Source organism: Pan paniscus, chromosome 21 (genome assembly GCF_029289425.2).
Source record: "Pan paniscus chromosome 21, NHGRI_mPanPan1-v2.0_pri, whole genome shotgun sequence".
NCBI lineage: Eukaryota > Metazoa > Chordata > Mammalia > Primates > Hominidae > Pan > Pan paniscus.
The window spans coordinates 55005090-55031881 of NC_073270.2; the positions used below are offsets into that span (position 1 = coordinate 55005090).

At 44.8% G+C, this 26792-nt stretch overlaps 2 protein-coding genes and 3 non-coding genes across 10 annotated transcripts in view; 4 read left to right on the top strand and 1 right to left on the bottom strand.

Annotated features, from left to right (window-relative positions):
• The window catches only part of ZNFX1 (zinc finger NFX1-type containing 1), a 32290-nt gene extending 17034 nt beyond the window's left edge, over positions 1–15256 (bottom strand). Inside the window, exons 1-7 of one of the 4 annotated variants that reach the window (XM_008961467.6) lie at positions 14811–15256; positions 13265–13383; positions 12568–12676; positions 7040–8848; positions 3231–3362; positions 1834–1982; positions 452–601 (exon numbers count right to left, since the gene is read on the bottom strand). In XM_008961467.6, coding sequence (XP_008959715.1) covers positions 452–601; positions 1834–1982; positions 3231–3362; positions 7040–8848; positions 12568–12628 — 2301 coding nt within the window. In that variant the 5' untranslated portion in view covers positions 12629–12676; positions 13265–13383; positions 14811–15256. The remainder of the gene's footprint in view (positions 1–451; positions 602–1833; positions 1983–3230; positions 3363–7039; positions 8849–12567; positions 12677–13264; positions 13384–14810) is intronic. The other 3 variants (XM_055104856.2, XM_003809264.6, XM_008961469.6) reach the window with 3 other exon arrangements.
• LOC100988300 (uncharacterized) lies at positions 15117–26037 on the top strand. 3 transcript variants are annotated; one of them, XR_001337550.2, is made up of 5 exons: positions 15883–15993; positions 17259–17344; positions 17677–17738; positions 18516–18582; positions 25819–26037. XR_001337550.2 is itself a non-coding variant. In XM_008961471.3 (3 exons), exons 1-2 carry the CDS (start codon positions 15117–15119, stop codon positions 15891–15893), a joined length of 393 nt encoding a protein of 130 aa, XP_008959719.1. In that variant the 3' UTR covers positions 15894–15993; positions 25819–26037. The 3 variants fall into 3 exon arrangements, 1 of the variants encoding a protein (XP_008959719.1); XR_008622313.1 differs by lacking the exon at positions 18516–18582; XM_008961471.3 differs by lacking the exons at positions 17259–17344; positions 17677–17738; positions 18516–18582 and adding an exon at positions 15117–15504 and having other exon boundaries at positions 15889–15993.
• LOC112438024 (small nucleolar SNORD12/SNORD106) lies at positions 15725–15813 on the top strand. Its single transcript, XR_003026529.1, has one exon. It is a non-coding gene; the product is annotated as a small nucleolar SNORD12/SNORD106 (small nucleolar RNA).
• On the top strand, positions 17094–17184 carry LOC112438025 (small nucleolar SNORD12/SNORD106). The gene has a single exon (XR_003026530.1). It is a non-coding gene; the product is annotated as a small nucleolar SNORD12/SNORD106 (small nucleolar RNA).
• On the top strand, positions 17457–17546 carry LOC112438026 (small nucleolar SNORD12/SNORD106). The gene has a single exon (XR_003026531.1). It is a non-coding gene; the product is annotated as a small nucleolar SNORD12/SNORD106 (small nucleolar RNA).
• Positions 26038–26792: the final 755 nt, after the last annotated feature.

Sequence of the window (26792 nt, forward strand, 5' to 3'; positions counted from 1 at the left end):
TGATTTTCTTCATTTCATTTAACAAACACTTATAGTACAGTTACTAAATTAATAAGTTTACAAATATCACCTTGCTCATCTAAATAACAATCCTGTAAGAACAAAGATCTGTAAGAAATTGCCTTTTTTGCAAATCAATATTACAGATATTGGCAATTTCATATGGTTCAACTTAATGCTTATTATTATCCCCATTTTATAAAAGGGGAAACAGCCACAGAAAATTAAGTAACTTGTCCAGAGCCAAGCCCAGACTAAAACCCAACAGGCTGGTTCGAGTTTTGTTCCTGACCAGCATATTCAGCTGCCTCTCATCACAAAAGGGAACTTTACACATTGTGGCAGCATCAGATTATCAAACAGGTAAAGTTTTGGACTGATGCTTCTCCTGGAGGCTACCTCAAAGTACTGAGGCCAGAGACATATTTGTGTCCCCCAGGATGACCCCTACCTGCACTGGTCCATTCATGAGACTTTCCCAGTGCTGGGGTGAGATGTACTTCTGCAGGTACTGTTCCCGTAGGACACCGCGCATGGTGCACTCCAGGGTCTTGGCTCCTTCATGAAGCTCTTGCTCTGACTCCTTCATCTGTGTCATGATCTGCCAAGAACAGAGGGAAAGAAATGATGAGGAAATATCATCATCCCCCAAACTCAGTCCTCACCTTGAGGGAAAACAAAGCTAAGACAGGAACATTAAGGAGGGAGAATAAATAAATAGACTGGTCAACAAACCAATTTCCCAAGGCACATTATTGTGGTCTTGAAACCAAAGAACTAGTATCGGTTGGGTGTGGTGGCTCATGCCTGTAATACCAGCATTTTAGGAGGCCAAGGCAGGTGGATCACTTGAGGTCTGTAGTTCAAGACCAGCCTGGCCAACATGGCGAAACACTGTCTCTACTAAAAATGCAAAAATTTGCCAGGCGTGGTGGCAGGTTGAATATCCCTTATCCAAAATGCTTGGGACTAGAAGTGTTTCAGATTTTGGAATATTTGCGTTTATACTTACTGGTTGAGCATCGCAAATCTGGAAATCCAAAATGTGAAATAATGTTGGGCCGGGCGCGGTGGCTCACGCCTGTAATCCCAGCACTTTGGGAGGCCGAGGCGGGTGGACCATGAGGTCAAGAGATCGAGACCAGCCTGGCCAACATGGTGAAATCTTGTGTCTACTAAAAATACAAAAATTAGCCAGGTGTGATGGTGGGCACCTGTAATCCCAGCTACTCAGGAGGCTGAGGCAAGAGAATCGCTTGAACCTAGGAGGTGGAGGTTGCAGTGAGCCGAGATTGTGCCACTGCACTCCAGCCTGGGTGACTGAGCAAGACCCTGTCTCAAAAAAAGAAATAATGTTGGCACTCAGAAAGTTTTGGATTTGGATTTTCCAATTTGAGATGCTCAACCTACACAACAGAAAAACAAACAGGCCAAGAATACTGTGGGAGAGACTTCAAGGCTCACAATATCTGTTCTCTCTCTTTTCCTTAGTAATAAGAACTCAGATTTTTGACTGGCCACATTGCTGCCCAGCTAAAAGATGACATTTCCCTGGTCAGTTGGCTGTACACAGAGGTGCTGTGGGTGGTATGGGGGAAGGAGCGTTAAGGTAGGGTGGGGATGGGCAGTGTTTCCTTGTCTTTTCTCCATCTTGGATTGTGAAGGCAAAGGTCATACCAAGGGATTGGCAGAATAGAATGCTGAAAGGAACCTGGGTCCTCCAGAGCTTTGAGGAGCCTCCAAATCTACCCTGGGCTGCCTACCCAGAAAGCCACTGCTATCTTGTTTAGGTCCCTCTTGAACTACCCCAGATATTTCAGAGCTGGGACTTACACTCATGTAGGCCCTTCGGAGGTGCATGGGGAGGTTGCGGCGGAATTCCCGCTTGTTCCTCAGCTCCCTTAGGGTGAACTGCTTCAGGATTTCACTGTTGCTCCTTCCACCCACCCGCACAATGCTGGTCTTCTGACAATTGTAGATGCCTGTGGAACAAAGTGGAGCATGGCAGGGTTGAGAGGAGCTTATGCTAGGTTCTCTCAGGTGAGAGCTGTGTGTATTTGGGATCTAGTCTGGTCCCTTAGAGAATAAACTTGTGCTTAAAGGAAATTTACCCCATTAATGAGTGAGAAGGTCCCCGAGAAGATGTGACCTGCAGAGCAGTAAAGTGTAGCACTTAAAGAGTACAGGTTCTGGAATCAGACAACTAGAAATCCAACTCTTAGCTCTACCACTTATTGCTGTGTAACCTGGGGCAAGTGACTTGAGTCTCAGTTTCTCTGTCTGTGATTTAGAGATGGCAATATCTCCCATATAGGGCTATAGTCTGGATAAATGAAAGAAAATCTTTAAAGCTCCTAGCTAGGGCCCAGCACAAAGCAAGCACCCAGGATATGTTACATATTTTTCACTCTGCAGATTTACTGATTGCTCATATGTTTTAGGCATGTGCCAAGTTCTGAAGACATAGCAGTAGAAACATAGGCCCAGTTTCTGATTTGTTATTTCTTTGTCTCTGGCAGGAAGTTACTCATTAAATAATTAATATGGCAGCAATAAATGTAGTGAGTACTGGTAGCAGGGGACATTACCTAGTCTGGGTGGGGTAGGGATCTATTTTTAAGAATCTAATATTTAAACTCAGACTCTAAGAATAAAGATTTATCTAGGTGAAAGGGAGGTATAGAAGAATAAAAATAAAGGAAAAGCATATATTTATTCATCCATTAATGTTATTTAGTATTTTTTGAGTGCCTAATACGTGCCAGGATATGTGAATACAGCAAGAAAAGGACCAATCCTCATCTAGGGTAGCGATACATAAAATAGATTATAAAAAAATTAAAAATGCAAAAGAGACTTCACTTTGGGGCTATAGAAAAAGTCCACCTGAGAAGAGAGATTTAAAGTGGGACCAGAAGAATGAGTAGGGCCAGGTTGAATAAGCTCAAGATGGAGAGGGAAAAAACTATTCCAGGCCAGAGGATGGCATGGGCCAATGGAGGACGTAGAGGCTTTCAAGGAACTGAAGATAACCAGTGTTGCTGGAGTTAGGGAGAACAAGGTTAAGAAGTAGGAGCTGTGGTTCACAGTCCAGCTGGGACAGATCACAAACGGCCATGTAAGTAATGATAAGGACTGTTGACTCTGAAGAGCAATAGAAAGCTACTGAAGTTGCTGATGGTTCAATCATCAACATCTTGATAGAGAACAAATTTGCCTATAAGTATTACCTTCCAGAAACTGGTCCAAAGCATGATTAGTATAACACACAACCAAGATGGGGAACTTCTGGAGGCTAATTTGCCAAACAGACTCGTTGGTTAGGAGGGCCTGAACAATTTTTAGACCCACATAGGTTTTGCCTAGAAAATAAGGAAAAAGGAATTTAACAATTTAGACATTTTCTAAGTAAAGTAATTACTCAGAGCAAAATCTTTTTTTAAATTTAATATAATACATTAAGATAGTTTAAAATCTAAGAAGCATACATGGTATATTGTGAAAAGTCCCTCTTGCACTCTGTCACCCAGTTCTCTGGGTGGAAGCAACCAATGTTACCAGTTTCTTTTGTAACTTTACAGAGACAGTATATCCATGCATATACAAACAATACAAATGTGTATTCTTTTTCTAGACTTCCCCTTTTCTCCTTAAAATATGAATAGTAACAGACTATTTTTACCATTCTACATCTTGATTTTTTTTCACTTAATGTATCTTGAAGGTCATTCTCTATCAATACATAGGAGAATCCCATCCCCCCCACCCCCCTTTCCTTTTTACAGCTGTTAAGGTATTTTTTAGCCAGTTTTCTATTGATGCCGTATATATTGTTTCCAATCTTGTGGCAAATTAGAAATACTTTTTATATACATGGTAGATTTACTTTTGTGATGGGAGGGGAAAACTTGTAGAAATCAACATTGGAATAAGAGTTATAGGCTCATTAGTAAATGGCCATTAATTAATTAATTAGGCTAAAAACTGCTAAATTCTCTCTTTTTGTTTGAGATGGAGTTTCGCTCTTGTTGCCCAGGCTGGAATGCAATGGTGTGATCTTGGCTCACCGCAACCTCTGCCTCCCGGGTTCAAGCGATTCTCCTGCCTCAGCCTCCCAAGTAGCTGGGACCACAGGCGCACGCCACCATGCCCAGCTAATTTTTGTATTTTTAGTATAGATGGGGTTTCACCATGTTGGGCAGGATGGTCTTGATCTCTTGACCCTTGTGATCTGTCCGCCTTGGCCTCCCAAAGTGCTGGGATTACAGGCGTGAGCCACCATGCCTGGCCTGCTAAATTCTTACATTGTGTCAGGCTGGTAAGGTAGACACTGTCCTCAAAAATCTCAAAGTTGAGGGAGGGAGTGATATAAGATAATCAAAGATTTCACTACAGCAGGATAAGTAACAATTTCTTCCTTCTTTTTTAAGGCCCTATGTTGTTCAGACTGGAGTGCAGGGGCTATGTGTACTGCAGCCTGAACACCTCTTTTCAAGGGATCCTCCCATCTCAGTCTCCCAAGTACTTGGTACTACAGGTACTCGTCAAGACGTCCAGCTTTGTTACATAAAGTTTTTTTTTTTTTTTTTTTTAAATCATGAGTTGCCATTACTTCATTGGTGTTTTTTAAAGACTTCTTCCTGTTTGGGGTTTTGTTTTCTTTTGGTACTTCCTTTCGGAGAGTAATTTAGCAGTAGCTATTTTAACTGTTAATGTAAATTCCCACTTCTAATAATCGTTATGACCCCAGAGTAGAATTAGAGAGTGGCACATGGGGAGAAAGGTATAGGAAGGTATAGTTCCACGACAAGTACAATGTGGCAGATAGGAGCCAGGATTCTACAGCTAGACTGCCTGAATTCAATTCCTAAACTTGTCACTTAACATTTGTGTGAGCTTCAGTACATACTTCCCACCTCTTAAGAGGTTATTTAACCCTTCTTTGCCTTAGCTTTCTTCATCTGTATAACGGTTTTTTTTTTTTTTTTGAGGTGGAGTCTTGCTCTGTTGCCCAGGCTGGAGTGCAGTGGAGCGATCTCAGCTCACTGCAGGCTCCGCCTCCTGGGTTCACGCCATTCTCCTGCCTCAGCCTCCCGAGTAGCTGGGACTACAGGCGCCTTCCACCATGCCTGGCTAATTTTTTTATATTTTTTAGTAGAGACAGGGTTTCGTCGTGTTAGCCAGGATGGTCTCGATCTCCTGACCTTGTGATCCACCCGCCTCAGCCTCCCAAAGTGCTGGGATTACAGGTGTGAGCCACCGTGCCTGACCAACTGTATAATGGTTTTAGTAATGGCTTCTATTTCACAAGGTTGTGAGGATGCAATTAGTTAAGGTATGTAAAGTAAGTAAAATGTTGCTTCACACATAGTGCTATTATATATTTGATACTATTTAATTTAAAATAATATAAAATTGAACCAATTATATAAAGCAGAAATCACACATCTCACTACATTTTACCTCTAGCAATCTTGTATCTATTACTGTGCATGACAATGGGTTCCTATTGGAAAATCCCTATGAGCAGCTACTTTATAAACAAATTTTATGCCCATTTCAGGAGGAATGGTATTAACTAAACATTCTATTGCAACAAAACCAAAAATTGACAAGTGGTACCTAATTAAACTAAAGAGCTTCTGCACAGCAAAAGAAACTATCAACAGAATAAACAGACAACCTACAAAATGAGACAAAATATTTGCAAACTCTGTATCCATCTAAGGTCTAATATCTGCAATTAAACAACCCCATTAAAAAATGAGCAAAGGACATGAACAGACACTTCTCAAAAGAAGACATACACATGGCCAACAAGCAGAGGAAAAAAATGCTCAACATCAACATCACCAATCATTAGAGAAATGCAAATCAAAACCACAATGAGATTCCATCTCACACTAGTCAGAATGGCTATTAATAAACAGTCAAAAAAAAAGTAAAAAAATAACAGATGCTGGTGAGGTTGCAGAGCAAAGGGAAAGTTTATACACTGCTGGTGGGAATGTACATTAGTTCAGCCACTGTGGAAAGTAGTTTGGAGATTTCTCAAACAGCTTAAAACAGAAATGCCATTTGACCTAGCAGTCCCATTATTGGGTATATAACGGGAAGGAATATAAATCATTCTCCCATAAAGACACATGCATATGCATGTTCATTGCAGCACTATTCACAATAGCAAAGATATGGACTCAACCTAGATGCCCAACAATGGTGGACTGAATAAAGAAAATGTGGCATATATACACCATGGAATACTATGCAGCTATGAAAAAGAAGAAAATCATGTCCTTTGCAGCAAAGTGGATGGAGTTGGAGGCCATTATCCAAAGCAAATTAATGCAGGAACAGAAAATTAAATATCACATGTTCTCACTCATAAGTGGGAGCTAAACATTGAATACACATGGACACAAAGAAGGGAACAGACACCAGGGCCTACTTCAGGATAGAGTGGGAGGAGGGTGAGGATCTAAAAACTACCTATCAAGGGCTGAGTGCAGCGGCTCACACCTGTAATCCCAGCACTTTGGGAGGCCAAGGCAGGTGGATCACCTGAGGTCGGGAGTTCGAGATCAGCCTGTCTAACATGGTGAAACCCTGTCTCTATTAAAAATACAAAATTAGCTGGGTGCGGTGGTGCATGCCTGTAATCCCAGCTACTTGGGAGGCTGAGGCAGGAGAATTGCTTGAACCCAGGAGGCAGAGGTTGCAGTGAGCCGGAATCGTGCCACTGCACTCCAGCCTGGGTGACAGAGTAAGACTCTGTCTCCAAAAACAACGACGACAACAAAAAACTTACCTATCAGGTACTATGCTCATTACCTGGATGACAAAATAATCTGTACACCAAACCTCTGCAACATGCAATTTACACATGTAACAAACCTGCACATGTACCCCTAAACCTAAAATAAAAGTTGGAAAATAAAATAAGTAAATAAGAAGACATTCTAGAAACCTAGAGTCAAGGCTCCGTCCCTTGCTTATCTTACAAAGCAGATCTTATGTACTCTAAAAAATTTTGTCTTACCTGTTCCAGGAGGTCCTTGAATAATAGCCAGTTCCCTTGTGAGAGCAAACTGCAAGGCTTCCATCTGGGAGTCATCCAGCTTCAGGGCTTCTTTTGAGGGCCACTGGCCAGGATCTAAGACATTAATTCTGGGATGTCTCAAACCCTCGACATTTCTTAGAAATTCCCCAGTGGCTGAGGGATTCTCTATTAAGGGGGTAAAGTCATATCTGCCCCCCATTAGCAAGTACCTTGGCTCCTTCACATGAGAGTTACACTCCACGATATTCCTCTGGAAGGGGACATCTTCTTCCTGGACCTCCTGGAGTCCTTCCAGGACGTGCCTGTAGGCCTCAAAGTATGCAGTTGTCTCTACCATGAGGAAAGAGTCAGAGGGCTGGACCTCTGCTAGCAGCTGTTGGCTTTGCTCATTGAAGCAGAGCTGGACAATTCCTCGGCAGAGATCTTCCTGCTCCCTGTTAGATACGGTGGCAAAAAGAAATGTCTCGAAGTTGTCCTTGGACATGCATACCAAAGACCCATAGAGCAATCGTTTGGAATTCTGCCAGCGAACAAACTTCAGTGGTTTTGTGTCAAACTGCACCTTGTAGACTATGCCTGATGATGAACACATGGGGGTGATAATCCTGGTGTCAAAGTAGATTCGGATGTCATCAAACTTTCTCTTCCTCAGGCCCTGGTCTTCAAAGCTTTGGAGAAGTTCCAAAATACCTTCCCGTAAAGGTCTGACGAAATCTTCTCGCAGGAGCCGGAAATGGGTATCCAGATAGACAGCAGTGCTGTCGTATTTTCCAGAAATGATATTGGGGCGAAGGAAGGGCCTCTCATCCAAGTGCACTTCATTGTAGGTAGGGTAAATGGGCATGGTTCGGTAGCTCTCAACATGGTCTTCTGCCTCAGGCTGCACTAGAGTGTAGGTATCCACTCTCAAAGTGCCCTCTCGCCTCTTTTCCTGCAGATGTTCAATGATAGTCTGTACCTTTTCCAGGTTCTTCTCCGTTTCCTCTTCTATGTCAACACCAGAGGCTCTCAGAGCATTAAGAGAGGTTGGCAGGAGGGAAACCAGCATGGAAGTTTCCTGCACAGAGCTGGCAGGGAAGACACTTACAAGGTCCTGGAGGAGGGAGATGATGTTGCTTATGTGCTCTGGATACTGGTTTCGGATGTCAGGGATGGGTTCAGTGATCATCCCTACCACATAAGCAGGCAGGCAGACTTTGAGAAATTTGGAGTTTTTCAATATGCCCAGTACATGGAGAACACTCTGGCGATCCATTTTGGAGCTACAAGCCTTCCGAAGAACCTGACAGATGAGCTCAAGGAAGTTAGATTTCATGGAAGAATGAGAAAGGAGCTCTTTCAGCCCTAAACTTGTGGCAAGCGTGATGACCACCTCAGAAGGGTCTTTCTGCAGAAGACTTTCTAAGAACTTGTAGCCCAGTTTCTTCGCCTGCTGTGGCTGTTCTGTAGGCTTCTGGTGGGGAGTCCGCCACTGCTGGAAGTTGTCATTGGACCATGGTGGTCTGCGGTTCCTACAGTCCTGGTTGCCATTTCTCCACCTGGTGTCATTCTCCTGATCATGTCTTTGGTCTCTAGCTTCGTCGCTGGCATGCCCCTCCTGGTTCCTCCTTCCTTGATGTGGGTTCCTGCCCATGGCCCTAAATCTCTCTTCCCTCTGCCAGTAAGCAGCAGGATGGTTGTTGGCCCTAGGATGCCTTCCAGGGTGGCTGGCTCCTCCTCGGAGAGCATTGGCTGGTGGGTTACTGGCCTGATTTCTAGCTCTTGGTGGTAACTCTCCATCCACAGGGCCTAAACACAATGAAATATTGAGTAACCACAAGAACCAAGTTCTGTTGGAAACCCAACAGAACAACAATGAATGTGCTTTCATTTTCCAAAATAACTAAAGAGCTCAGGTTTTATACGGTAAGAAAAACGATTTCTACCAAGTCATATGATAAATGAAAGATAATTACTGTTGCTGTAGTGGTTAGGAAAATATTATTTTTCCAAAGGATGCAAAAGGGAAAAGGAATAAACAGTTATTGAGTACCTGATGTGTGTTAGAGAATAAATACATACAGTATGTCTCATTGCTTCTAATCTCATGCCAGTACCAAATAACAGTCAGAACATGAGTTTAAAGGCCAAACTGACTTGGTTCAAACATTGGCCTGGCCACTGCCTTACTATATAACCTTGGCCAAGTTGTATAATTTCTCTAAGTCTCAGTTTCTGCTTTTTTTTTTTTTTTTTTGAGACGGAGTCTTGCTCTGTCTCCCAGGCTGGAGTGCAGTGGTGCGATCTCAGCTCACTGCAACCTCTGCCTCCTAGGTTCAAGTGATTCTCCTGCCTCGGCTCCCGAGCAGCTGGGATTACACACACCTGCCACCGCGCCTGGCTAATTTTTATATTTTTAGTAGAGATGGGGTTTCACCATCTTGGCCAGGCTGGTCTTGAACTCCTGACATTGTGATCCACCCGCCTCAGCCTCCCAAAGTGCTGGAAGTGCTGGGATTACAGGCGTAAGCCACCGTGCCTGGTGGGGATTTTATAAAGATTAAATGTTTATAAAGTGCTTAGTATAGTACTGGACACATTAAAAACTCTCAATAAATGTTAGTTATTACTAATAGCAGTAATTGGGAATATCCTATTGATTCTAAGGGGGCCACTGGTTCTACCACTAAACAATTATCACAGCCAACAGAGACATCAAGTGAAATAATATTACAAAGGGAAGTACTACCTGAATGCTGTCCAGCATCAGCAAATGCAGTTTGAATGGGAAAGATAAAGGTGGGGTTTCCTTACCAAGATGTTTTTGAGCTAACAGACTATGAAGGAAACTGAAAAATGAAACTCAAGTTTTCCTCCTTTCTGTAGCATGAACTTCACCCTCATAGTACTTACCAATTACCAACCCTTATACAGGAAGCCTAACATACCCAAAGTCCAGTTTTTTTCACTTTCCTTTTTGCTAAAACTGATTCTGGGGCTGACCTAACTTAGCAGAATGACATGAAGATTTTAAAAACAAATAAAATACGACTGTATACAATGATTTGATAAAAAAGTTGTAAAAGCTTCAAATGCATGTTATATTTGAGATGATTATACCATTTCCTGACATCAGATACTAAATCGATTTATGCACACTCTTCCTTGTTTTGCATTTTGTAGAGAATTTTGTTTCTTATTTTTTATTTTTTGAGAGGGAGTCTGGCTCTGTCGCCCAGGCTGGAGTCCAGTGGCATGATCTTGGCTCACTGCAACCTCCGCCTCCTGGGTTCAAGCAATTCTCCTGACTCAGCCTCCTGAGTAGCTGGGACTACAGGTACCTGCTGACACACCTGGCTAATTTTTTGTGTTTTTAGTAGAGATGGGGTTTCACCATGTTAGCCTCGATGGTCTCAATCTCCTGACCTCGTGATCCGCCTGCCTCGGCCTCCCAAAGTGCTGGGATTACAGGTGTCAGCCACCGTGCCCAGCCGAGACTTTAATGTGACAACATAAAGGAATATTTGGTAAAATATAAATGATCTACAACTGAACTCTAAATTTTTATAATTGTTACTTACATATTTACTTTTCAAACTACCTCCAAAATCAGAAAAAAGTACTACTTTTAATATTTTTATCTGATTAGAAGACTCTATGTCTTGGAAGAATGGAAAATCGCATCATTTCTTATTCTTTCAACATTCATGGCCAGGTGTGGTGGCTCATGCCTGTAATCCCAGCACTTTGGGAGGCTAAGGCAGGCAGATCGCTTGAGCTCAGGAGTTTCAGAACAGCCTGGGCAACATGGAGAAACCCTGTCTCTACTAAAAATACAAAAATGAGCCACACGTGATGGTGCATGCCTGTGGTCCCAGCTACTTGGGAGGCTGAGGTGGGATGATTGCTTGAGCCCGGGAGGTCGGGGCTGCAGTAAGCCAAGATCATGCCATGGCACTCCAGCCTGGGCAACAGAGCAAGACCCTGTCTCAAAACAAAAAACAAACCATTCACATAGCTCATAAGAGCCCATAGTTCTTCCTCATTTGTTCCACAGCTAAAACTCTTTGGAAGACACATTGCAAACTTATGGAAAAGCAGGAATCCATTTGGTTGTTTAGTTTTAGAAAGTGCTGAGCAAGCAGAATAATTCCTTTAGTAGAGTGATGGTCTTGGAACTAATTTAGCTTTGGTGACTAGGATTCACGATCTGCACTATCCAATACAAAGCCATTAGCCACATGTGGCTGCTATGTTTGTGAAATGTAACTACTTTGAATTAAGACGTGTAAAACACACGAGATTTTGAAAGCTAGTACCAAAGACTGTTAAGCATTACATTAAAAATTTTTATGTTGATAATATCTTAAAATGAGTATTTGAGGGAAATAAATATACGTGAATTATTAAAGTATGATAATAAATTATAGTCAATTATTATAATCAAATAACATTTTGGTTATACTGGGTTAAATAAGACATTATTAAATTCCTAAATTTTATTAAATTGTCATCAAATTGAAAAAATAAATTTCAAGGCCAGGCACGGTGGCTCACGCCTGTAATGCCAGCACTTTGGGAGGCCAAGGTGGGTGGATCACCTGAGGTTAGGAGTTTGAGACCATTCTGGTCCAACATAGTGAAACCCTGTCTCTACTAAAAACACGAAAATTAGCTGGGCATGGTGGCAGGCACCTGTAATCCCAGCTACTCGGGAGGCTGAGGCAGGAGAATCGCTTGAACCTGGGAGGTGGAGGTTGCAGTGAACCGAGATCGCACCACTGCACTCCAGCCTGGGCAACAGAGCGAGACTCCGTCTCAAAATAAATAAATAAATACATAAATAAATTTCATCTGTTTCTTCTTACGTTTTAAAATGATGTTTCTAGAAAATAAAAACGTATGCTCTTGGCTTACATTGTTTCTATTGGATGCTGCTCTACACCAAACGTCATTTCCCTTTCTGAAACTCTATCACGGTTTTTGTTAAAGTGAACTGCACCCATTCATCAGCTCTCTTAGGAAACGTGGAGGGTTGGCTGTTTTTCAGAGTAATTCATGAAGTAATTAAGAAATAACTCATTCTTTTTTTTTTTTTTGAGACAAGGTCTTTCTGTCACCCAGGCTGGAGTGCAGAGGCCAGATCACAGTCCAGAGCAACCTCTGCCTTCTACACCCACCCCTTCCTGAGGTTCAAGGGATCCTCCCACTTCAGCCTCCCAAGTAGCCTAAGTAGCTGGGACTACAGGCACGCAGCACCAAGCCCGGCTAATTTATATATTTTTTTGTAGAGAAAGCCTATTGCCATGTTGCCCAGGCTGGTCTCAATCCCCTGGGCGTAAACAATCCTCCTGCCTCGGGCTCCAAAAATGCTAGGATTATAGGCTTGAGCCACTGCATCCAGCCATAGTCATTCTTTACTTGAGAGATGCAGACAATCTTAGGTAGGCCTGCTTATTTATAGAGAGCCCTATTTCCTTCTCTTATTACTAGAATTTCCTTCTCATTAGGTAGAAAACCTTGCTTACCTCTGTGGTTGGTATGGGAATTCCTGGGCCTGGCATCCAGATGAGGTCTTCTCTCCTCCATGTCTGAGTCACCTGAATTCCTTCACGTTACTTTCTGTTATCTGGAAAACTGCACATGTTGAGTTATCAGTGTCCTCGAAACATAGCATCTAGCAGCAAAAACCCAAACACCATCAAGCCAGTCCTTCTGCCTTTGTTAACATTTTAATGATTTGTTAACTAAGGGTTAAATACAGATTTTAATCTAGAGCACAAGTGCTCGACTCTGCAAATGCCCAATTATGATATAAAATATTAAATTCACAATTTAGCTGATTTCAAGAGATAGAATTCCCCTTTCTTTTACCCTGGCACTTTCTTGGGGTAGAGGGAATGTCATCAATTCCCATTCGAAACTGCTGTTTGGTTTATGCCTTTAGCCAAGTTACTCAATCAGTTGCTAGGTTTCATTTTCCTTTCCTAAGAAGCAGACAATATTGTTGCCAGGGCAAAAAGGAGTACATTTTTGTTAATCCAAAACCATGTGCTCACCACCTTATCTGGCATTTACATATCTGCCACTTATATAGTACCCAATAGCTTGCAGTACCCTACAGTTTATAAATAATTAGTGAGCAGTTATCCCCTTAGCCTACTCTTTGGAATGGAGCCAAATGATTAAGCTCTCTGCTCTACTGAATCAAGAGAAAGAAATTACATGTTTCAATAACCAGGAAGTTTGGCAACTACGAGGTGCTGTTTCCTCAGGACCAGCTAGAAGTCTGATATTCTTTCTTCCTCCTCATTCTTCTACCTTGGTGATCTTTGACACTGGTCCTGTAAGAGGAAGAGGAAGCCCCTTTAAGGAAGCTTCTCAACCCAACTCATACACATGGTGTGGGCTGGGGCTAAGGAAAGAGTGGGTGACTCAGAGTCCTCAGCAAAGGGATTTTTGAGACTGTCTTCACTGAGTTTTAAAATATTCATAATTGGAAACTGTGACTACATTTGGCATTATATGAGGGGCAGCTTTTTTCCTCATCTGAAAAAGGAGTCTCTTTTCTTCCCCCTGGGAATATCTCTGGTGAGTCCCCTCCCTCATCTTATCAAACCCAGCCCTCCTGGCGCAGACTCAGTATTTAGAGTTTGTTTGTTTATTTTCAATTCTCCGAGGGGAAAATTCCTTCTTCCCCTTGTTGAAAAATGCTAAAATAGAAACTCCAGAAAATTTAAAAGAAACGGAAGAAAAGAAAAAAAGATGTTAAAAAAAAGGCAAGGGAAGGAAGGGAGGAGTAGACATGAACAGGAAATGCTGGGATCGAAAACAGACTGAAGTGTTTTTTTTTGGTGGGGGGAATCAAGGCCTAAAGGGCACGAAAAAGAAAATCAGTGATGATCAAGCTGGCCTGGAGTCAGAATGAGAGGGGCTAGTCATCACCAGGGTGGGACGCAGGAGGCTGAGGTCGGAGGCAGAGCTGGGTTTGGGGGAAGTCTCCAGGGTCCTGGGGAATCCCTGACCCAGGGAGCCCACGGTCCCTGATGGAAATGTTATGGGGTCAGGGAGCGCCAAGGCTGTGAGGTGGCGGGGTTACGGGGGCCTTCCGGAGAGGGTGGTAGCGAGCACCAGGGGGTGCTTGCTGAGGACGGAGGCGGCGGGGGGGGGGGCAGGGAGCAGGCTGAAGGGGGTGCCGAGGTGCTCTGTAGAAGAGGGGGATTGATAAGGTGACAGGAGGTGAGGCCGGAGGAATGAGGGGGGTGCGAGTGGCAGAAGGGAGGACACAGACAGGGGTAGGGGCAGAGGAGATCGAAGTGCTGAGGGCAGAAGCGGTGACGGTGTCGGGGGTGCTGGGGAGAGCGACGGGCCAGCTGAGGGGATGGGGACACTAAAGAGAGTACAGGGGAGCCGAAGGGGCGACGGGGCGCTGAGATGGGCCAGGGGCTGAGTGGGTGACGGGGCGCTGAGTGGGCGATGGAGGTCTGGGGTCTGAGGGGGAGACGGGGCGCTGAGAGGCGCTCTGAGTGGGTGCTGATGCCGCTGGGGGCCAAAGAGGTGACAAGGCTCTGAGTGGGTGATGGGGGTCTGGGGATTGAGGGGGCGACGGGGCGCTGAGGGGCCAGGGGCTCTGAGCGGGTGACGGGTGCGCTGGGGGCTTGAGAGGGTGACAGGTCTTACGGGCAGAGGCAGTGGCGAGTCGGCGCGGGTGCCGGGGTTCGCGGCGAGGCAAGGAAGAAGCAGGGGCAGGGGCAGTTGCGGGGCCACTCACCCGGCTCCGGCGCGTCCTTTCACTGCCGCCGGCGAGTGCTGGGGCTTCGGCCCAGGCAGGTCGGTGGCCCCGCCCGGCACCGCGCACTTTCGGTTTCCGTTCCCCGCAGACCCTGGGCGGAGCCGGGCGGGCGGCCCAGAGGAGGAGAAGGAGGAGGCGGGGGCCCAGGGTGGAGAGCGCGAGGGCCTGGCCCAGGCACGGCCGGCGCCTCCGCCCTCGAGGAGGGCGTCACCTCAGCTCCCCCCGGCGGCGGAGCCGGCGGGCTCAGGCGGGCGCGGCTGAGGGGAGCGGACCGCGGGGGGCGGGATGACTGCGCCCAAGGCCTTTGCGGGCCTCAGCCGGCCCCAGAGGAGGGGAAACCCGTCGAGCGGTTTGGTGCGTGTGAAGCGCGACATGGCGAGGAAGCGGACAAGCCCGGGTGGCCCGGCGTGTAGAGGGAAGGGGGCGGGGCTAGACGCGGCCTGGACAACTACTAGAGCGCCTCGGGCTGTGCTGCTCGAGACTACATTTCCCAGGGCGACCCGCGCGGAGCGGGCGGGAAAGAGAGCGTTTCGGGTCCAGTGCGCAGGTGCGAAAGCCATCTTTGGTTATATAAGGGAGGTTCAGGAAGCCATTCGTTCTTTCGCGTCTGCGGCGCTCGGAGTGTGGTGCTTCTGCTGGTTGCAGTCAGGCTTCATACGCTGTTGTCCTGCCCGTAAGTTCCCGTTTTGTGTGTGAGTGGAAACTCCATGTTCTTCGTTGGAGACCTCTGGTCCTCCCTTCCCTTCTTTGTGCCGTCGTCTCTGCGGCCAGCCCTAATCTCCTTCTCGTGGCTTCTCCGTCTCTGACCCCAAATAGGCCTTAAGGGCGTGGGAGAAATGAGTTTCTAGAGCTGGAAAAGCCACTGCCTTCTGCACGGGCCTGAGAAGCCCGTGGCTGGTGTAAATGATGACTTCACTTTTTTCCCCATCAGATCGACAATGCTGACGTCTTATATTTTGCCAGTTAGTTCTGATACATCGGCCTCAAAAGGCCCGGCCTTGTTCGTTTCTGACCGTGGGAAGATGGCGGTTAACGCCCTTTATTTGTTGGTTCACAGGTTAGAGCAGCCAGCGGGTACAGAATGGATTTTGGAAGAGGGAGTCACCACTGGACCTCCAAGGAAGCCACGTGCAGACGTCTACAACCTTCGATCTCCTGACGAGTAAGTCTTTGTCTCCTATGGGTCTACTGTAGAAAACACGTGCTTTGAGAAGCTTTAGTTTTCTAGGAAAACGTGGAATTTAACAAAGCACTTTCTATCGAGCATTTATTAGGTATTTAAAAAAGTGTTGTGACGGCCGGGCGCTGTGGCTCACGCCTGTAACCCCAGCACCTGGGGAGGCCAAGGCAGGTGGGTCACCTGAGGTCAAGATTTGGAGACCAGCCTGGCCAACATGGTGAAACCCTGACTCTATTAAAAATACAGAAATTAGCTGGGCGTGGTGGTACGCGCCTGTAATCCCAGCAACTCACAAGGCTGAGGCAGGAGAATTGCCCGGACCCGGGCGGCGGAGGTTGTAGTGAGCTGAGATTGCGCCACTGCCCTACAGTCGGGGCAACAGAGCCAGACTCCGTCTCAAAAAAAAAAAGAAAAAGAAAAACATGTCTGAATGTTTTATTCTCACAGTTTAAATATTGGAACTAGATTTCTGGTGAAGAAACAGGTTTAAGAGAAATGCCTGAAGTGGAAGAACCTTGTTAGTGAAGAGGCGTTTAACATTTTAATGCCACTTAAACGTATTTTTGGATTCCATTCTTCCTGTGTGTTGGGGCGCTTAAATTTCCAAGTGGAGGGATGATTTATTGACATATTTTGGAAAGCCAAATGTGTTTTTCTGTTGAACCAGCCACTCAAACCAGTGCCCGACTACATAACTAATATTTTTGCTGGAGTCCAGGAGTGAGGCATTTACAAAGTCTGGGCTTCATGGGAACACATGTGAAGCTTATTGTTCCAGATTGTTCTTTTGTCAGGTAACTTGTGGTAACTTGTGTTAAAATGCAATCTCTTGGTACTTGTTCACTTCCCAACTCAGTAAATGCCAACTACTTCCTCAACTCTTCCAGCCACACTGGCTTCTATCATGGGCCTATACTCAGTGTAAGCACTGAAGACAGGGGTGTTTGGTTTGGCTACTACCAGCTACAGGATACAACACAGAAGTGCTCAAACACCGAATGCAAATTTGCAAATATGAAGCATACCAACCAAATCTTACTCCTCATGGCTTTCAAATCTTACTCCTCACTCAAGAACTTCCTGCTGGCATATATGATGACTTAGCTTTTTTCCCCGACAGATCGACTATGTTGATCTAACTTTTCTAAGCCAGTTTCTGTCTGATATGCCAGCTTGAGCAGCTCCTTTGTCCCAGCTCCCCTGGGCATCTAGCTGATGGGAGCTCATTTTTTGTTTTTTCATTTCAGGTTTATTGTTGGCCAAAACCAGGCTTTGATTGAACCAGGATGAATGCGGGTGTTGGAAGTAGAATATATATATACATATAAAATTGGTAAGTGGTGCCAACACGTCTTCCCTGGCTGAGTAGACACAGGCTCTGGAGGGCGTAGTAGCTGCTTTTCAGTGTGGGTTTGTCACCCTACTTCTTGTACGACTCAAATGTGGCCTTTGCAGCTGATGATACAGCTTCTTTCCCCATCAGATCGACCCTGTTGATCTCTACACTATTGGCCAGTTTTGTCTGATGCATTGGCCCCAGTAATAACTCCTATCTTTGTTTTCTGCTTATCTTTATCAGAGACTATTGCTTGTTCATGGGAACTGGGCTTTCTCTATTTTTTCCAGCATTCAGATGGCTTATTTTGACCTGTTAACTTTCTATAGGTTGGGAGCCACGTGTACCAGTGTGTGTTGATCTTGGCTTGATTCAGTCTGCCTTGTAACAGGTGAGGTTTCTGCTTTCTATCTGTCAAACCCCACAGCAAAATTTGTCCAACTGGGCCTAACCTCAGGACCCATTTCCAAGTTGGGTATAAAACTGGGAGAATAAGTCATTAGGACTGACATTGGCCTGTTGGTATTACTAGGTCTTTGTTGGAAATAAGAGCTTGGAGTCGCAAAGAAAACGAGCACTTGAACAAAAGATTTCCCAGCAAGGCAAATTTACTTCTGCCGTAGGGTGCTGCTGCTGGCATTCCTGGCAAGAGCACACCTAACAAAAGAAAGGGCTTTTATTCCTAACAAGTAGTCCCTGCTTCTGTGTCCTATCCCCATTGACTGGAGTCGACAGCGCAATCTAAACTAGTCCTGATTGGCTATTTTAAACAGGAGGCATGTGGGTTACAGCTGTGGGAAGGGCAGGAAACTTGTTTACAGAGCTGGTTGCTAGGAGTGAGGGGGACTTTTCCAAATAAGGAACAGGTTACAGGTTGAGATTGGCCGGAGAAGTTGTTTATAGAACGGGTAACTCGGAGCAGGAAGGTATGAGGAAGTTGACCTTAAGAACAAAGAACAAGGAAGTTAAAACTTTGAAGAGAAATCCATTATATCTAACGATTTCCCCCTTTTGATTTTTATAATTATTCAGACTTGTTTTAGCATGTCTTGACTTTGTTCCTCTTGGTCCTCTGAAATTAGAAGCTTAACTGAATAATGCGAGGGAGGATTGAGGAAGATTTTGGTGGGTGAGAGCTGTTAAAATAAGCTTTTGTATTAATCCTCAGATACAGGGTACGATACAGCATCCTACAAGAATGAGCAAACCTATTCTGATGGCAGGAGATTGAGGACGTAAGTCCTTTCCATTTGCGGAACTATTTTTCCATTAAAATCGTGAAGGGGTCATTTATTCCAGAATTTCTAGCTAGCTCATTGGATAAAGCAGTAAGTCCTTGGGCCTTTGTTATGGTTCCATCGGGAGCAGTATTATTAGGGATGAAAGTACAACACTGGATTCCAATCATGACACAAACTACACCTTTCTCCGCTAGTATCATGTCTAATGCTATTGTATTTTCCCAGGCCGTTTGACTGGTGGGCCCTAATTGTTAAACTGTTCCCTTAATAGCATCCCTAGTATAATTAATGAATCGTTGCTGGGTTACATTTTTTGTTTTTTGTTTTTGAGATGGAGTCTCACTCTGTTGCCCAGGATGGAGTGCAATGGTTCACTGCAACTTCCACCTCCTGGGTTCAACCTACTCTCCTTCTTCAGCCTCCTAAGTAGCTGGGGGCTGTCACCATGTTAGTCAGGCTGGTCTCAAACTCCTGATCTTGTGATCCACCCGCCTCAGCCTCCTAACATGCTGGGATTACAGGCGTGTGCCACCACTCCCGGCCCAATCTACATTTTTATTTAGAGTTGACCACCAGAACAACATGGATTCAAACTTGCAGCTATTTGATTTTGGGCCTTAAATCTATCTGGCACTCCTTGTGGGATTCCAATGGCATAAACATGAGAGTCACGAGGGACATCCATTGTTTTATGATGTTCTGTTTTTATGTGTGTTTTCTGGATGAAATACCAGGGTGAAAGGGAGATAGCCAATTGGATTAGAGCTCAAGTGCCACGCCAAGTAACTTGGCAGAGTATTCAGTAATGGTCCACCACAATACCACCATACATTTGCTTGGGGATGAATAAGGGACGACTGATTGGTAAGCTCCTGGAAGGGCTTAAGCTCACTGCATCTCGTTAGGTCTCCAAGCAAATTCAAGTTCTCCCCCTGTGAGAGACACGAGGTAAAATTGGCATTGGAAGACGGATGCTTGATGGCCTTCGGGGGCTGACCCGCAGGGTGTCGGACTTCAGGGGACTTCAGGGAACAGCAGCGAGAGAGTTTGGCATAGCTTATTGCCCCAGGTTGTGGGGTCTTGGAAGAGAGCTGCCATACAACTCAATGCCTGATCGGCCGGAGGACGATCCGAGTGGAAAGGGAACAATCTGGGGCTCTGGCTTACCACGTGCGTAAGCATAACAATCGCTTTGTTTAGCGAGCGGACAGAATGTTTAATCCATTCCAGCCATGCATTTGCATCTCGGTACCGTTTCAATTGGTAGAGTTTGCTTTAGATCTTTAACCTCTACAATGGTCACTTTGGTTTTGTCATTGGGTGTTTGTTTAGAAGGGGATGAAGGGGGTGGGGGAACAATGAAGCGCATTTCGAAAGATCCTGTAGGGTCTATCCCTAATGTTGCGGCTCCCATGCTGTAGAAGCTACTTAAAGTGGGATTAGGATTGGTGGAGGTAGAGGTAAGAATAGAAATTTGCACTGGGTTACATTGGTGATATTGGCAATTAGAGGGGGCCTCCCCTTTGAAACGAAGGTAGGGTTCTAGAGAGATGCAGCTTTTTGGGGAAGTCTACCCTTGAGGATCGGTATTCCATAGGACATCATTCCGGGATGGGCAGAACCTCTCCTCAAACCCTTCCCATTCCCAAACTGCAAAGAATGTAATGGATTTAGTTTCGATTAGGCAAGCATTGTGTGAGGATTTAGAATTTATCTTGGAAGGGCAGAGATATTTTTCTGAGAAGGCCAGTTGCCTCTGGTTTTGGAGATCCCCACAGGGTATGACAAGACAGGCATCAAATGTGATTGAGGTGAGCTTGATCTAGTTACATTAATGATAAAGTAGCTGACGGTAGAGAGAGGAAAGAAGACAAGGCAGTATAAGAGGGTTAAAGTTTTCGTAGCTTTAGGTTGCTAGAAATTGGCCCTGGAACAATAGCCCATGACTCTGAAGATGGTGATGCTCTTTTGACTGGGGTATGATGGGTCCACCCCTTTTCGGCGGTTTGGGCTGCTGTTTCAGTTGTTAGGAGTGCTAGGTATGGTCCTTCCCAAGCTGGCTCCTTCCAGCTTTTGATAAGGATGTGATCTCCAGGCTGGTGTTGATGTACCAGGAACTGTAAGGGTGGCATCTGTGCTAAAAGACCTTTAGTTCTGAGGTAAGAGAAAGTGGAAGACCAAGTATATAATTTGATCCTTTGTTTCAAAGGTAGGAATGTCAGTAGTAGAGTGTAAATAAGGCAGTCCACATAACGTAGAGAGATAGGCCAGTATCTTTCTGAGAGGCAGTCCTGACCGAATTAGGTGAACCTGTAAACCCTTGGGGTAGGACTCTCCATTGGTACTGCTGCTTCCATCCAGAATGAGGGTTTTCCCACTCAAAAGCAAATACTTCTCTTGTCTTCAGCCAAGGGACATGCCCAGAAGGCATCTTTTAAATCTGTTACTCTGAGCCATTGATTGTCATGGAATTCTGCTGAGGATGGTAAAAGGATTGGGGACAACAGGGTGGGTAGTCTGGACTATTTGGTTGATAGCCTGGAGATCTTGTACTAGTTGATGAGATCTGTCTGATTTCTTTACAGGTAATACTGGGGTGTTAATAGGGGGGGACATACAGGGTTCAGGGAATCAGTCCTGAATGAGAACTTCAACTACAGGCTTTAATTCTATTCTGCCCTCTAGGGGAATGGGATATTACCTTTTTCTTACTATTTCCCCTGGGGTCTTTAACTTTGTATGGATTGGAGTGACTTGAAGTTTCTTTTTTTTCTTTTTTTTTTTTTTGAGTTGGAGTCTCTGTCAGCCAAGCTGGAGTGCAATGGTGATCTTAAGCCACTGCAACCTTTGCCTCCTGGGTTCAAACAATTCTCCTGCCTCGGCCTCCTGAGTAGCTGGGATTACAGGCGCCTGCCACTGTGCCCAGCTAATTTTTGTATTTTTAGTAGAGATGGGGTTTCACCATGTTGGCCAGGCTGGTCTCAAACTCCTGACCTCGTGATCCACCCACCTTGGCCTCCCAAAGTGCTGGTATTTCAAGTGTGAGCCAGCACGCCCAGCCTCCCTGATTTCTTTTTCCTGCCCATACATGAGGATGAATGTATTTTTCTTCTGCGGTGGTAAGTCTCTTCCTAATAAGTTCGTTCCTGCCTCAGGGATTAACAGGAATTTAACATGGGCTGATCAATTTTTATATAGACCTCTGTCTTTTAAGATTTTTGCTTTAAATCTTCTTTTATCCCTGAGATAGAAAATTCTTCTGAAGAACAGGTGATAGATACCAGATGGGAGGGAACGGGAGCGAGCTGCTGCTGAATCTGTAAGAAGGTTTTAAGTTCACATTTGGGTCCCACCTCTAAATTTATCAGGGGCTCTTGGTGTGGGACTCAAGGTAAAAGAGACAGAGCCCCTGACCTCCCTATTTTCCTGGAAGGCCATAAGTGGAATGATATTTTTTCTTTTTCCCATTTGGGGCATTCTCTTTTGAAGTGACCTACTCTTCCACATTTGAAACATTTGTTTTCCCCTCTTCCCTATCCTGCACTGTGACTTCCAGGTTTTATTCCCTTACTCCTTGTATACAGTTTGGTCGCTGGTGGCCGAGAGGGTTTGTAAGTTTTACTTCCTTGTGTCTCCTATCGCAGAGTTCTCTGTTGTAAGGTAGACAGCATGATTTTTGCCTTTTGTTTCTGCTGCTCTTTGTCCCTACTTATATGCTTCTCTAAGAAGTTAGTCTCTGGGACAATCTTTCCAATTCTCTATCTTTTGTAGTTGTTTTTAGAGGTGTTTGGCCAAGTCTTAGTAACAAAATGAAGCTTTAGCATCCCTTGCCCCAGTGGGTCTTCCATTTCTAAACCTGCATATTTTCTCATCTGTTCTTTAAGCCTATTTAGGAATTCATGGGTCCTTCATCCATCCCTTGTATGTTGAATGCTTGGGAAATACTCTCAGTTCGGAATACTGATGGAACATTTTGACCGGTAGGGTGTTAATGTTCCCAGACTACCATAGCAGCCCTATGGATCATGGTTCTTCTCCCAAGAAGGGAATGCCTAAAATGGACATAAGCTCGGCCCATACAACTGGGGTCCTAAAAAATGATTTGATCTGCTACCCCATAAGGGTCATCTGACAAGGGCTTGAGTTTTTTTTTTCTTTTAGATTTTGTACTTCTGAGCTGGTTAAGGGGGCATTTACGAAGCTGATGCCACCTCTCCCAAGGGGCACTTCTTCAAGGGGAAGAGAGTTGGGGGCAATTCTTTGGAGGTGGAAAGGGGAAAGGGAAGTTCTGAGTATCCTTTTTACATTGTTCTATTTCATGCTGTAGGGCTCAAGTGTGTGGCTAGGGGGAACATGGGGTTTTGATTCAGGATTATATGGGGGAAGGACTGATGAGTGGGGGGATCCTGTGTACCTGCTTGATGCAGGGGGTTTGGCAGAGGCAAGTGGTCTGGTGGGTCCCATATGTTGGCAGGCTGTTCGGGGGTAGAGACCTTACTCCTTTCAGAGGAGTTGGCTTCTGGCTTGCTTCCTGTAGTTATGTTTAGTCCTTTCACTATCCTTCTTTTAGCATGAGAACCTAGGGGACTGTCAGAGGGGATGTTACTGTCCTTAATTTGATCCTTTCTATTTACTGTTTTTCTTGAGGTATTTCCCATAATGAAGGTTTGGTGTGAGGCCCAAAATTAGAGATTTATTGCCTTTCCTCTCATAGGCTCAACCTCCCTTACTGGAAATTTCTCGCCATTCCTTTCTCTAGAGGGTCAGCCCCCGGCTACTGGAGATTTCTTGCACTCTTCTCCTTTCGCTTCATCCTTCTCTGGCTGCTTCCCAGGAGGGAATATTTCAGGTCCTCCTTAGCATTGGTGTGTCAGTATAAGCCCATGACAGGAATCCACCATAAGCTATACGAGGTGACCATGGAATCACAGATCCGGAATCATCGCTCGCTTCGCACTCAGTTGTGCGTCTCATTGACACTTTCAACCTCCAAAATGCCCTGACCACCAAGGAAATACTTTGTCGCCCCTGTGACTTTTCTTACCTTGGTCTGTGCAGTTACCTGGTCACCGCAGTATGTGAGGATCCTTTCCACCTGTATTGCTGAGAGTCTGGGTTTATGTGTCACTCTGGGTGGGACCCAATCTCCTGTTTGTGAGGCCACCGCAAAGAGGTGGTGGGATGCCTCTCCTCAAGAGGAGGTGATCGTGGGCTTCTCCTGAAGGAGAACGGTAAACCCAGACGAGCTCCCAAATTGTTGGCAATAAGAGCTCAGAGTTGCAAAGAAAATGATCTCCAAAAGATTTCTCAGCAAGGCAGATTTACTTCTGCAGAATGGTGCTGCTTGCACTCCTGGTCACAGTGAGAGCACCCCGAACAAAGGAGGTGAAGTGTTTTTTATCCCTAACACAGCTAGTTCCTGCTTCTGTGTCCTATCCCCATTGGCTAGAGTCCAATCTAAACTAGTCCTGATTGGCTATTTTAAACAGGAGGGGTGTGGGTTACAGCAGTGGGAAGAGCAGTTGCCACGAGTGAGGGGGACTTTTCCAGATAAGGAACAGATGCGGGTTACAGGTTGGGATTGGTGGGAGAAATGTTTACAGAATGGGTAATTAGGAGTGGGAAGGTATGAGGAAGTTGACCTTAAGAACAAAGAACAAGGAAGTTAAACTTTGAAGAGAAACCCATCATACCTAACAGTCTTGTAAGAAAGGATGACAAAGTGATTGAACATTGGGTGGAGCTAATTTTCCTTGGCCAATTCACTTAGTAAGAGAAGGAGCTCCAAGTTATATTTAAGTTGGGAGTCAATTGATTTTACTTAATTCTTGTGAGGTTCAGGTATAAGATTCATCATACTACTACCATGAGCCATCCTCAGCTCCTTGTTACGTGGGCCTGTTAACATGGCAGCTTTGTCTATGAGCAAACCCAGGAGAGAAAGACATAGAGATGGATGTTTGAAGTCTATACCTTCCACCCCCTTTAAAGAGAAAGTAACACCACTCCTTTTCTGTGTCCCTTGGGGACACTACTACCTCCATGTCTGGTCACATGGCTGGACTTTACAGCAGATAAGCATACTGTGGCCTGAGACAATGATTGTATGCTTTCCTTCTGCTGACCTTTACAATCCCTCAATAAATTGAGCTAACACAGGGAAGCTTTTTTACCAAATAACTGTGTTGCATCATCCTCCAGTTTGCCTAGTGTCCTTAATCAATGGAAGGGGAAAAGCAAACTGAGTTTTCTTACACCTTTTGAGTATAGTGTTTTTGCCATCATAGATGTGGCTCCTCATAATTCTCCAACTTTTATATTAAAAAACCAAAACCTCAAAAATTGTAGTTCATGTCAGTCAGTGATGACTCATCTTAGAAGTATTTTGTTTTTGGATGTGTGAATGTGCATAGTTCTTAAAGTCCAACATTCATGTAATAAGACATCTTGCATATAACAATGACCCTTACGTCTAAGATGTTAAATAGATCCTAAGCCTGGTATAACTTTATTCATAAAGTATCCTTATTTGCCCCTAAAATGTCTTTAATACACATTACTTGGGTTGTCTCTTGAATGAACATACAGGTATCCCAATTTCTTTTTTTAAGAGAATGGGGTCTTGCTCTGTCACCCAGGCTGGAGTGCAGTGGTGCAGTCATGGCTTACTGCATCCGTGATCCTCCTGCCTCAGCCTCCCAAGTAGATGGGACTGAAAGCACACACTGCCATCCCTGGCTAATGTTTTAATATTTTGTAGAGTTGCAGCCTTGCTACGTGACCCAGGCTGGAGTGTAGTAGCTATTCACAGGCATGATTGCTTGAAACTCATGGCTTCAAGGGAAACTCCCACCTCAATATCCTCAGTAGGTGCAACTACAGCCATACCCCCCACTGCTCAGCTTCTCATCCTTTAAAAGATTTTTACTGGTAGTGTCCTCATTCTGGGTTTTTGTCTTCTGTGTTTACTGTGACATGAAGTCATTTTTAGATGAAGGTTAAACATTTTGCCAACGCAGGTACAATATGGGATTCAATAAAAGTACAGAATTAAAGTTGTCTTATTAGAGATTGGGAAGTTTCCCAGCTCCCTTTATCGGTACTTGGCGGTACCGATAAAGGGGATGGACTTGGAGTGACCAGGTCTTAGTCACATGTATTTTCATACCCTAAACAAGAAGCGGTATAGACCAGAATGGAGCACTGATTGTAATCCACCTTCTTTCTTAGAAACTGGCGATGGAATATGAGAGGAGCCCTCTGGAAAGAAAAGGACAGACCCTGTGCTTTCATGAAAGTGAAGATCTGGCTGAACCAGTTCCACAAGGTTACTTTATACATAGCCTGAGTTTAAAAGGCTGTGCCCACTTCAAGAATGTCATTGTTAGACTTTGGTGAAATTTCTAACTGCCTACCTGGATAAAGAAAATAAAATCTTTTAAATCAAAATGCTCTTTTGTTTGGCCATTGGAGATAACCATTGAACAGGGATAACAAGTAGTAGGTATTTGCAGTTTCATTTGGTTTTAGTTTTTTGAGGGGAGAATCACCCTAGTGGGCAGTTGGTTTCTGTGGGCAAAGCCTGGCTTTCCACAGGTATTGTGCCTCGTGATTGGCTTCTGCATTGGAAACCTAAGAATAAGCAAGCACACTTGGGCCAGAATTCGAAGCAGAGGGTCAATACAGAGGTATCTCACTTGTATGCTTACACCTGCACAAGATCGTGTATGTTAAATCGTGGGTATTAGGCCTTAATGGTTGCATGAGATGAGTAAGGATGATATGGGCTATGGTATTTGTTTATAAACTTCATAGGAAATTGCAAAAATAGGCTGCATCATTTATCAATATGATGATTTTTTATTTAAAATACACACTGAATAATTTTTTAAGTATCTTAAAATCTCACCTCAAAGATGGGACCTCTAGATTTCTTTTTTTTTTTCTGAGGCGGAGTCTCGCTGTGTCACCCAGGCTGGAGTGCAGTGGCATGATCTCAGCTCACTGGGAGCTCTGCTTCCTGGGTTCCCATTCTCCTGCCTCAGCCTCCCGAGTAGCTGGGACTACAGGTGCCCGTCACCACGCCTGGCTAATTTTTTGTATTTTTAGTAGAGACGGGTTTTCACTGTTTTAGCCAGGATGGTCTTGATCTCCTGACCTTGTGATCTGCCCACTTCGGCCTCCCAAAGTGCTGGGATAACAGG

Bases quoted from the DNA above. Each gene is read 5' to 3' on its own strand.
- LOC100988300 (XM_008961471.3), top strand. From the start codon at position 15,117: ATGACTGCGCCCAAGGCCTTTGCGGGCCTCAGCCGGCCCCAGAGGAGG.